The following is an 11,930-nucleotide window of genomic DNA, read 5'->3' on the forward strand; positions in this document are numbered from 1 at the left end:
AAAGGTTTTTTTTTTTTACCATGAATCAAGAAACTAAGCGCTTCACCATGTTAACTTTGCCAAATTATATTTTGTTATGGATATGGATGGATTGATATGGATATGGATTGCCTACCCACAGCTGCCATAAACTATAATTGTAAACACAAGAAAAAATAACATTTAAAAGCACCCTAAACATGAAACTCCTACAATATAATGTGTCACTAATTGAAAAAACTAACCAGCGTGCTATAAAGTTTTTTTGCCTGTGCAATAATGAACCGATGTTTTTAATTAGAACATCAATTCTTTCTCAGAATCATCAGGACATACCCCATGACATCCCTGGTAACAGCATGAGAAAATCCGCTTGAATGCAACATGATCCTTTTGGCAACGAGGACAAACCAGATTTTGTGGAGCATTCCTGCAAAGGTGCTGTCAGAATCCAGCCCAAACCATCTGCTACACGGCCAAAACACAGGGGGACATTTTGGGTTAAAATTAAACACAGTCTTCAAGGTTGATTTACAGTGGCTGTCAGTCGTCCTTTATTAATATTAAAATGTACCCCTTGTCTCAAAGCCGCTTGACATACTGTGGGGGCTCATAGCTTGATTTGACGGTTGAAAAAGAGAACTACTATTTGAAACTGAGAGCTCAGTGGGTTGTCCTTATTTAACACTTTGTATTAGTAATAACTCAGAAATAATTTAAGTGACTTGCACCTATTCAATTTAAATTAATGAAATGCCTTTGTTATGCTGAAGAGGGCACTGTAAGGCCAGAGAGGTGCAGTCTTTAGTCATTCTGTCACAGCAGGTTGGGGCTAATTTTGAATTCAAGAAATAGTAAAAGACAAAAAGTACATGCTGCTAACTTTTTAGTTTTCTATCTTCATTTATATAAGGTCACACCTGCAATCAAATGCATCTATGATTCTTTCTGTAATTAGCACAGAGCTATGGTAACTTACTCTTCAACAAAAATTGATCGTTTAGATTTAAAACACTTTGATACAATATACTCTTCTTTCACTACTAGTTAGTAAAATAGGCTGACAGGAGGTTTTGCCCTATCTAAAGTAAAAACAATACTATTTTAAGTAAATTAATGTGATGAAAAGGAGAATTTGTGAGTAATTTAGGAATTTATTTTGTATAAAAACTGTCCAAGATTTCAAAGGCAACCAGTTTAGTCTTGATGAATACTGTCATTTGTATTCAAATTAAACCAGTGTGTATTTTTGTCCAGCAATGCCATTGAAAGTTCATCTCACAAAAGCGCAAATAGACAATTAAAAGTACAAAACAATAATATAACAAGTAAAAATGAATAAGTGTGACTTTATGTTGCTGCAGCAGTCTGTTTAGCCACCGTCTTTGGCCGAGCTCCTTTTGACGCCACGTCCTGTCCTGAAGCTGCCCCTGATGTGTTTGGAAACCCGTGAGCAGCTACATATTTCTTGTATGCCTCTCGGATGATCTTGAAGGCCCGTGCGTTGGCATAGGGTATATCAGTGACAGGGTCCCGGTACAAAGCAGTCTTGTGGGTGACGGGGCAGACCTCCTGAATGGGGAGCTGGGGAGCGGACTGACCTCTGTTGGGAAAGGCTGCTTCAAACGCGTCATCATCACTGAATGTTATGTACGTACGAGAGCACAAGCCCCCAGTTGGCTGCTGCTGCTGCTGTTGGGACGGTGTGCCTGGGTTAGCTGTGGTAGCCTGAGGGACATCCTGATCCAATCTTAGAAGGAAAAAAAAAACAATGATTACACTTAGTCATCCCCAAAGGTGCTTAAATGCATAGAACTGTAACTATTTTTAGAGACAGCATTTTTACGTACCCTTCAACATCAACATTTTCTTCCTTCAACATAGAGGAAGAGACTATAGGCATCAGGACTGAGTGGTAGCGGATTGTTGGTCCATCAAAGCGGCGTTTCTTGTGAACTTGTTTCTTCTTATCTGCCTCCAGTCTTTCATAATTTTCTACAAGCCAAAATCAGCACAAAAAACTTCAGTATTTCCAGCTCCATGTAAACTAGGGGCCATCAAATTAAGGCCCACAAGCTGACTCCGGCCCGCCACGCCCCTTTGACCGGCACCCAGCCCTTTGGTCCCCCACCAATTGGACTGGCCCTATGAGGCAATTCTCATAAGTTGTCATGGCCTATTTTTTAAAATTACTTTTTGGCACATTTTTGCTGAATTTTCGTCACCTGATAAGCTTGAGATCAAACAGTGACAGTCAACGCATGCGCAGAGTTCTGTAGTGCAGTTAAGGACAGAAAAATGGCAAGTGTTGAAATACGAAAAGCTGACAGAGTGAGCCGAGTTTTCAAAGAACAGTCGATGACTGATTATTTTTTTGTTCAGTGTAAGGACCGTGCTGTTTGTCTGATATGTAAAGAAAGTGTAGTGGTTTTCAGAGAATATAATCTGCATCGTCAGGGTCATACAATTCTGCTATATGACCGGCCCGACCCCAGTCCCCCATCACAGTCAGGAGTGATAATGTGGTCCCCAGAGAAAAAAGTTTGGTGACTCCTAATGTAAATAGTTATCTATGAAATTCCCTATTGTACTAAATAATCCTCTATGGTAAACAATTAACTAACTAATTTCATTTCCGTGTAGAGACAATTATGCTAAAATTGTATTTGAAGTATAACATGCAGACAAACCTAATGATCGGATGTTGAGCTCAGCAGTGATCTTGGCCTCTGCCAGCAGCTCCTCCTGAGTGAGGGGTTTGTCCCGGTGAGCTCCTCTTCTCCGGCGTGGTGCATACTGCCGTTCTTGTAGACGTAGATTTGTTTTACGAGTGTGTTCACTTGTGGACTGTCGTACGGATTTACGAGCTTGAAAAGAAAAGCAAATCGTTAGAGGATGATATTGAAAACATAACACAGTATAGTTAAGTGTGTGGTTATCTTACTTATTTTGCCCTTACTTTCACCAAAATCTTGAAACTCTTGTGTAACTCTCCTTTTATGTTCGACTCTAGTTCTCTCAGTCTTCTTCTGCTCCTCTACAGGTTTTTTGGGTTTAGGTTTGGCCACTTTTATTGGTTCCTTTGGTCAAAGCAAAAAAGCAAGTTAAAACTACATCAAGCAGTAATGGTGATGTATGATAGAATAGTTTGATCTTACCTTATAGGCCTTAGTCACTACACGGCTCTTCCTTTTCGGTGCATCCTCCTCCTGGTCGCTGTCCGGCTCATCGCCTTCATCAATATCAAAGTCACTGTCCACTTCATCTTCTGTGTCTGAATGATCTCCATGATACTCATCGTCTCCAGATTCCTTCAGGTGGTAAACCGGCAAGTTTAGTTTTACAACGCACTAACTGAACCTGAATTACTGCAATTAATTGTCCAGTTACAAGGGCTGTGTATTAACCTCTATGCAATAAATCAAGATATTGTACAGTAAAGACATATCTTTATAAATAAATAATGAATATACTGATAAACAGCAAAATCCTGATTTAACTTTTAGCGAATTTTAGACTGAAGTTCAATTTTGAAGTTATAAAAATAATGTACAACTGTTAAATCATTTAAGTTTTTTACGTAGAGTGACCAGACGTCCCTATTTACCCGGGACAGTCCCAGTTTTGAGCCCCGTGTCCCCTGTCCTAGCAGATTTATCCAAAACCACTGATTTGTCCCAGTTTTATACAAGAAATGTCCCAGGTGTCCCTATTTTTGACCAATTTGATACCTCCTAAAATTAAGAGAGGCATAAATTGTCATTTGCTTAGGTAAAATAAAGAAAAACATGCTTAAAAATGACCAAAACACAAAGAAAATGTGACTGTACTGACTCACATGTTAGTCCTAAATAATGAATGGGCCGAGTGCAGAACAATTTTCATTCATTACGCACTCGTTTCACATTTTTATAATCACCAATCACTCCAAATTTGAAAATCTTGTCATCCTACTTTTACATTTTTTTAACAAAGTCAGTTAAAGTGGACTTTTATTAGACTTGAGTTGCTCCAGATTCATCCACAGTTTGGACTCCACTCGCTCTGTTAGCCTCTGTGGCACCGCGCTCGCTCATCTCAAACATTTACTCACATCGTTGAATCCTCCGTAAGTTGTTTTGTAAAATTCATCCTCTTCTTCAGCATCCAGGAGTTTGGACATACGGTTTCCCGCAGTTTTTCGGGGCTCGCGGCCAACAGCCAGAGTCATGTTTTTATTTTTATCAACACAAAAGCGAAAAACTCTGTGATTCTTTCTGTGTAGGACTCAGCTATTAACGCCGCGACTTCAATATACTTGCTCAGCTTACTGTTTATTCATATTTTCTGCCCATCGCTATATTTATACGTGGGCTTTATAAATATTAAAGATTCGTAAAGTGTTTAATTTTATTGTTACTCGAAAAAAGCAACTATATGCTAGCTTTAGCTTCTGTGATATCCAAACTACGTCCGGCGCAATGTTACAACTTCCGGTGCTGCAGTCCTTTCAAAATATCACCGATTCTGTTTTTTTTTTTTTTTTTTTTTATAATTTTAGGATAGACAATTAGTCAATAATGTCACATTAATTAGAAACAATATAGTATGTCAACTTTTAAATGCTCTTAATATTCATTTTAAATATTTTAAATCAATGTGAATATTCATACTTAGGCATAGCTTTGACATATTGCCTGAGACTAAATTAGGTCAATAAAAAAGACCAGGTTAACTTATTAGGATATTATAGGTTACGTGTTGCAGATGAGTATGGGAGTCCATATGCAGCTCACCAACTTCAGAATTTGCACAAGAAGTGATGTGGCAGTGGCCTCTTGTGCAAGGCCCCTGCTCTTGGATGTTTTAAAGCCTCTTCTGTATTTTAAAGATTATATAGCAATACACGAATGCAGCCTTAAATACACTTATTAATAATGAAACAGAAAACATGTGAGCAAGTAATTTTTAATTAAACATAAAAAATAATATGACACGTTAAAACCAATCACCAATCAAAGTGTATTTATACTAATTCATGAAATGCTTTCTTGGCATTATGAGGCTACTGTAGGCTGTGTGAGGACAGAGTTTTCACAGGATTTAAATCTAATTTGAATGGAAGCTCCTGCAAACCGTTGTAACAGTATGGAATAATTTCATGCAAAGACAGTCCCTGATCTATGGGCTATGATTGCCTCTTGTTTATCTTTTCACAGACTCTCAGATGATCTAACCAACTAAATCTACACACATATCACTCATGCACGTTAAAAGGCACTTGAGGTTTCTCTCTTCACATATTTAAAGTTATAACAGTTTCATTGTAAACCTGCTTGTCGTCTCGGCACAGTTCCCACTGTTACTGCTGGACATAGTGCTCCGAGGCACATATGCAATTGTGGCAGTGTGTTTTATCCTCCCTTTACTTTTGCTCCAGAAAAACATAAAGATGAAACACAAGCACACAGAGCTGGAGAATGACAGAAACCCTATGGTCGCTGCTATCAGTAACGTTTTGACATCAAATGGGAACTCCTGGGTGGTGCTGGCATCTGGAGTGGCAGATGGCGTGGCGAACCAGGACTTGAGATGGAATAGCTTTTTAGGGGTTGATGATGGAAAGCCCCTGACATTGAGGCTGACTTGGAGACTGTCGTTTCCTGCTGCGTTCGATGCTACACAGACATAAGTGCCGCTGTCTTGAGGCTGGGCATACCGCACCTCCAGTGATCCATTAGGCAGAGCTCGCAGTCTTCCAATGGGCAACAAGGGTCTGAGCCCGGGGTCGAGCCAGGTGACAGATGGCGCAGGGTCACCTTCTGCATTGCAATAAAGCATCACTGTGTGCCCCTGCTCCACAGCGACCTCCTGTTTTTTACGTTTTCTTATTCTAGGCCGGCGACATGTCAGCAGCCTGGAGATCTCATCTTGTGAAAATTCAACAAAACTCAACCCTTGCTCCTGATTAGATTTGGCACAAACTGGTAAATTTCCACCAAAATTCAGGTACGATTGTATTTTTACCACCCACAGCAAACGGCAGTCACACACAAGGGGGTTGTTGTCAAGTCCAAGCACTTTTAAAGTATTAATTGAATGAAAAACGCCATATTCAAGTGTTGTGAGATAGTTTCTTGATATATTTAGCACCCTGAAATATACAAGGCCTTTAAACCATCAAGTTCAATGTGAAGCAAGGATCCACCCACTAAATGAAACTCTTGTAGACGAAGAAGGCCTGAAAGAACATTTTTGTAAATATATGTAATAGGGTTGTATGACAGGTCCAAGCGTACAAGATAAACAAGATGATGCCAAGGGACGTAAGGGACAGTGCTAAAGTTGCAATATGTCATAGTTAAAGATGTAAGATTCAAGCCAAAGAGACTATTGACTGAAAGTGTCTCAAGTATAACCCACTGGGAAATAACAAGTTCCTTAAGATGCCCAAGTGGGTAGAAAGAGAAATTTGGCAACGAAACCAGGCCAAAATGGTGCAAATGCAGACTCTTTAGCTCTCCAAGTTGATTTATCGCTCTAGTTGGCACTTCAGTAAGATTACCTCCATCTAGATACAGCTCTTGTAGACTTGTTAGACCTGTGAACGCATTATGGGAGATAAAAACCAAGTCATTTTGTGATGCTTTAAGATAGCGCAGGGAAGGCAAATCACGGAAAGTAAAAGCCAACAACACGAGGATCTCATTGTCGCTAATATCTAGTAACTGCAGTTTGGGTAAGCTGCTAAACGCCTCCACGGGAATAATCTTCAAGTGATTGCGAGCGAGTTTTAGAGTCACCAGAGCTTGTAACCCAACAAAAGCCTGTACTTCAATTATCGCTAGGATGTTGTCGCTTAGATCCAACTCCTGCAGGCGTGTTAAGCCTTGAAACTGTTGACTACCCAGGGATCTTATTTTGTTGTGGGTTAAATTGACTGATTTGGCATTCAAAGGGAGGTTGTTTGGGATTGTGGTTAGCTGGATGGAAGAACAGTTCACCATTTGCTCAGTTTCATTACAAATGCATTTCTGTGGACACTCGAGTTCAGATGATAATGCTACACCTGCCCCAAACAGGTACAGAGCAGCCCAGACCAGCTGCTTGTTCAACAGAATCCTCAAAAACATCTGGAGGCCTGCCTGCATCTGTAAGCAAAGGGCAGCTGAGGAGAGAGAGAGAGAGGATTTCAAACAATATGGTAAACGTCAACACTCTAGCCAATGTGTGGGGTAATATTAGGATCAAAGTTTGTAATAGAAATGCACCTGCTGTACAGTTTAATAGAAATAAATGAAAGGCTAATGGATATACTCACCCTATTGAGCAGAAGTAGTTTTTCATCACCAGGCGCACACAGTTAAGGGGTGATGTTTCTTAAATCCTGTATGGGAGAAAGACAGGACAAAATAGCTTCTCAGTTCCCTGTGTTGGGGTCATTTAAGGTTTGATGTTTTCTTTTGAATTGTTCATTTCTGTAGCAAGAGTCCCAATTATGTTATCATTCCAAACCCCATAAATATATTTTTCCCACTGGATGACTTGGAAATAATAGATTTTTACACAGATTCAACATGTAAAGGCTTTGTATATCAAGTATACAAAAAAAGTAACCCTGAACTACAAAATACCATGACTAGGGATTTACACAACTATAATAACTGTTATTAGTTTGATGAAGTTTACATGCTGTTCTCATCATTTGTCTTTTTGCCCCAGCTTGGAAATATTTAGCCACTCAAAATCTTTTAGTCACTGTAAACTGACTGAATTGATACTGACCCAAAAGCTCTTTCAAAACCATTGTCAAGTAAATCTGCTCCTCTATAAGAGCAATAAATTGACTTGATTCTAATCACCTCCTTTAGCTTCAGCTAAAGCTTAGTGGTGGCTCTGTCCTTGTCCTGTCCTTAAATAACCTCATCATAGCGCATGTTTAGTCCCCTGTTAGAAAGTGGACCTGCCTCATGGTGAGACTAATAAATAGAAGCAACAGGGAGTCCACAATGGCTGTATCACCTAATATAATATACTGTGTAAATGTAACTGTGTGTTACTGCTTCTAAGAAAAGGGCTTTTGTGCAATTCTAAATTCAACAATAATACATAACCATAAAAATCCAACAATACATAATAAAAACATTAAGTGACTTTTAAATCAGATTAAATTATCTATTATTATAGCCTATATTATCTCCAACTGCGACATAAAACTCAGAAAGGTGCCAAAAAAAAAAAAAAAAAAAAAAAAAAGAAAAGAAGATGACAATGATTTAAAAAATAAGAATTATAGGTTACAACATACATTTTTGAGTCTATACATTATAATGACCAGTAGAGGGCAGTAAAAGGAAAAGTATAAGTTAAGCAGCTTGGTTACTTTTCCCTCTGTGTGTCACAATGAGTCTTACATGTGATAAAATCCCTAAAATAAGTCAGTTCTTGCTTGTTTATGAAGAAACACACACAGAGACCTCTATCGTTGTCCCGAGCCAAACTGAGAGGAAGCAGACCAACTGTGGCTCTAATGAAGTGACTTCATCACAGTTCATAAGAATGTGTCATTGTCAGTGCACATTTCACATACACAGCGATATAAAAGGAAACGCTTTGGAGTGTGATGCCACCTTCAGTCGTGTGTAGCGCTGAGCATGTGGCGAAGGAACAAAATAACGCCATTATTCACATTTACACTTTACACTCTGTGATCACAAGAGTCTCAGAATTATGGCAATACAAGAATCCAACAAATATTTGTTGTGGCACACATAATATTTTTACTGGTCAGATTAATCTGGACTAAGGTCATAGAGTATATAAAAGCATCACATGGATATTTTCTTTTTAAAAAATCTATGACAAATGGTCTCAAATATACAGTAGTTTTACACCTCCACTGAGACCCCGAATCTTAGTTTTACCCAGTAAATTATTATATTCCTCCTAATTCATGGATGTAAGCATAATACATTTTACGTCTTAAATCCAATAACATTACTATGTCCATATAAATACATTCAAAATGTTATATGTGACAAAATGTTGTCATGTTATTAATACATGATATTAATAATACTTTATCGTGTTATTAATATAATACATAAATAACATAACATGGTGTCTTTCAGGATACTCAGAGTGCTTAATATTGAATTATTCATTCACTCCACACTTGGTGAGGTGGTGAGCTACTGCAGTAGCCACAGCCGCCCTGGGGCAGACTGATAGAAATGACGCTGAACCAGTTTAAAATGATTTAAACTTAAATATAAATGCCACAGTTCTGCACAATATGGTTTAGACTGTAGCACAAATGCAAAGTTACAAGTGATATTACAAACTATAACCTATTTTCTCTGATTGTGTGTTTGCTTACAGTTTTAATCGTGGCCCACAACAGGTACTTGAGTTGCTTGGAGACAGGAGTACACAGTCGCAGTGATTGATGACGAAGAAAGCTCATCCCAAAAGTCGTAAACGATAGACTTGTTTAAGACTCCCCCACGAGCACTCCAGCTGAACCAGAACATAGAGAAAACAAAAACTGAATTACAGTTATTGCTGCCTCTACGACAGCTCCAGTTATTGAAGAAAAGATGGGACAGTTTTATAGAATCAGCTTTTGGAAATGAAAAACTCACCTCTGGAAAAAAGTCCTTGTAGGAGTTAATAATCCAGTTCAAAATCTAAAACTATTGAGGATATGCAGGAGTCTCCTCTGGTCCCCTCTTGTTCGTGGATGTGACTCTCCTCTGGTCCCCTCTTGTCTGTGGATGGGAGGCTCTCTGCTCGCTGGAGGATTATAAGCACTGTCTCATGGATCTTTTCCAAAACACTCCTCTGGGCGACAGGATGTAGCCACAGGTCAGCCAAATATAGAGATTTAGGAGCAAACACCAGATGGGAATGATTTAAAGCCACACTTAGGGATAAAGAAATCGGCTATCGAGGGTTGAGGGGTGGACTTTGATTATATTTAACTCGATTTCTCTTTCTCTAATGCCATATTCATTGGTTTTAGTATCTATAAGTGCCATTTTGAGTATTTTATATCACTGAAAAGATATTGTTTCAAAGTGTTGCATGACAGTGAGGCTAATTTTTTTATCACTTAAGTCCCTTTTATTGTTATTTATTTATCTTTGTATCTTTTTGCCGTTACTTTACATGAATAGCAAATTAACGCACTGCCCCTCTCCTGCTGTAAGACTGCGTTTTTTCTTCAATGATAGACTATACTGGACATGGTACTATTTGTCATCCTGATTTTAAAGGTTCTATATTGCGCAAAATTGACTCTTGTGAGCTTCAAGCCATGTTATAATGTAACTTCCTCCTGAAAAAGATACCTTGAGTTGTGAATTGTCTCATTCACACGTCTGAGTAACCCTCTATATATAGTCTGTCTATATCTCCTAAAGCCCAAAATGCTCTGAGTGAATTAAACAAAATACAACACCAGGTATGTTTGTGATGACAAAACAACAATACAACATAGATTGAAAATAGTGTAACATGGGCCCTTTAAAGGACAGTATAAGTTTGTATTTGGAGGGTTCAAAACCATCTGTTCTATTTTATTTTCTGTCTGGATTGTTCCATAAAATAAGAAAGGCACGCAACTCCAACAAAACAAGTATTTTTGGCAAAAAAAACACTTTTATGTGTGTAAAATCCCTCAGTCGTCCAGATAGAATCCAAGGCAAAAGGAGAATATATTTCGCAGCTCATTCAAGTTGCTTCTTCAGTTTTAGTCAGAATGCTGGTGGATACTTCCTTATATCTGCCTGAATTCATCAGCATTCCGACCAGAACTGAAGAAGCAGCTTGGATGAGCTGCCAAACATATTCAGCCAAATAAACTTTTGTTCAGTTGACAAATTGAATTTCTCCTTTTGCCAAAAACACTTGTAGTTGAATAAATGATAAATTAGATAAATTAAGTTTAAACCTTACTGTATTCGTGCATTGTGTAACAATTATGGTGAAGGGCCCATTGAATGTTTTTCTCCATGGAAATGTTATTGTTTTGTCTGGAATGTTTCACAGTATTGCATTAAAACTTTTGTTTTCATGCAGACCAAACCAGACCAGGTTACAGGTCAGATCTATGGCAAGGTGACCCGCTCACAGCCAGGCAGAGCAATGATATATCCATAGAAACAAGCAGGTGATAGACCCCATCCAAAAAGTTACACAGTGCACCTTTAATACAGATGGGGGTCAGCTAAAATAAATATTGTTAAAATTCAGATTTCAGTTCTTGGGTTTAGTCATTAATAGAAATGACCAGTTTCAACATTTGTGCATTTACCTTTTGGATATTTCATGATAAATACAACATGATCAATTGGGAAATCTGGTTTTTGCCCCTCATCTGAGAATATGGCATTATCACTTTCTAGAATCTGAAAACCACCAATAGAAAAGTTACACAGTACACCTTTAATAACCACATGTGTCAGAAAAACGTGACGACATCATATGAAGTGCTCCCCACATGGGAAAGGTCACGCTGATTCAGGATCTCACCATCTGCTCCTCTGAACCTGCCTCCATCAGCAGATCTCAGGCCAAACCCGGGCGCAGGAAGAGAAAAGAGCACCCACAAAACAGCCAAAACCAGGGCCTGCCAAAGCACTTACATAACACGCCTTCTATGTTCATGAACGTATTGTCGTCAGAGGCACCTCCACTCAGGGACATCCACTGTGCTCCCAAAATACTCACTACAAGACTCTGCTATTGTGCTTATGTAACGGATAACCCTATGTCCTGTCAGTCATCATATTGTTTTTGCACTGTTTTCCTTATGATATATTTTTATTACTATATTTCTACATTTTATTTTTACTTGCACATATACATTTACATAATTATGCCATTTTGACACCAGTCTCTTGCTGTTTCTTCTACTTATTTAGAATTTATTATTATATGTATTATATTATATTGCGATGTGTGAGGTA

The 11,930-nt window shown here is 38.5% G+C and overlaps 2 protein-coding genes and 1 long non-coding RNA gene across 4 annotated transcripts; 1 reads left to right on the forward strand and 2 right to left on the reverse strand.

Moving 5' to 3' along the window:
• Positions 1–1,113: 1,113 nt before the first annotated feature.
• On the reverse strand, positions 1,114–4,428 carry vps72a (vacuolar protein sorting 72 homolog a). 2 transcript variants are annotated; one of them, XM_020934420.2, is made up of 6 exons: positions 4,073–4,428; positions 3,138–3,290; positions 2,939–3,059; positions 2,670–2,846; positions 1,830–1,974; positions 1,114–1,729 (listed from the first exon to the last, which is right to left on the reverse strand). In XM_020934420.2, the coding sequence occupies exons 1-6, from the start codon at positions 4,187–4,189 to the stop codon at positions 1,330–1,332; spliced, it is 1,113 nt and encodes a 370-aa protein (XP_020790079.1). In that variant the 5' UTR covers positions 4,190–4,428; the 3' UTR covers positions 1,114–1,329. The 2 variants fall into 2 exon arrangements, with proteins under 2 accessions (XP_020790079.1, XP_020790078.1); XM_020934419.2 differs by having other exon boundaries at positions 2,924–3,059.
• Positions 4,429–5,268: 840 nt separating this feature from the next.
• On the reverse strand, positions 5,269–7,327 carry LOC110168874 (leucine-rich repeat and immunoglobulin-like domain-containing nogo receptor-interacting protein 1). The gene is given in 3 exon segments (XM_020934363.2): positions 5,269–6,137; positions 6,140–7,126; positions 7,280–7,327. Coding segments are annotated over 2 exon segments (1,839 nt in total). The 5' UTR covers positions 7,110–7,126; positions 7,280–7,327.
• Positions 6,565–9,939, forward strand: LOC129410118 (uncharacterized). The gene is made up of 3 exons (XR_008632737.1): positions 6,565–6,697; positions 7,041–7,162; positions 9,340–9,939. It is a non-coding gene; the product is annotated as an uncharacterized LOC129410118 (long non-coding RNA).
• Positions 9,940–11,930: the final 1,991 nt, after the last annotated feature.

Source organism: Boleophthalmus pectinirostris, unplaced genomic scaffold (assembly GCF_026225935.1).
Source record: "Boleophthalmus pectinirostris isolate CB_2022bp ecotype Guang Dong unplaced genomic scaffold, ASM2622593v1 HiC_scaffold_21, whole genome shotgun sequence".
Lineage (NCBI taxonomy): Eukaryota > Metazoa > Chordata > Actinopteri > Gobiiformes > Gobiidae > Boleophthalmus > Boleophthalmus pectinirostris.

Excerpts from the sequence above, each read along its gene's own strand:
- vps72a (XM_020934419.2), bottom strand. The coding sequence starts at position 4,189 with ATGACTCTGGCTGTTGGCCGCGAGCCCCGAAAAACTGCGGGAAACCGT. Across the intron at positions 1,975-2,669 it reads GCTCAACATCCGATCATTAG|AAAATTATGAAAGACTGGAG; the intron begins GTTTGTCTGCAT and ends TTTGGCTTGTAG. Across the intron at positions 1,730-1,829 it reads GAAAATGTTGATGTTGAAGG|ATTGGATCAGGATGTCCCTC; the intron begins GTACGTAAAAAT and ends TTTCCTTCTAAG.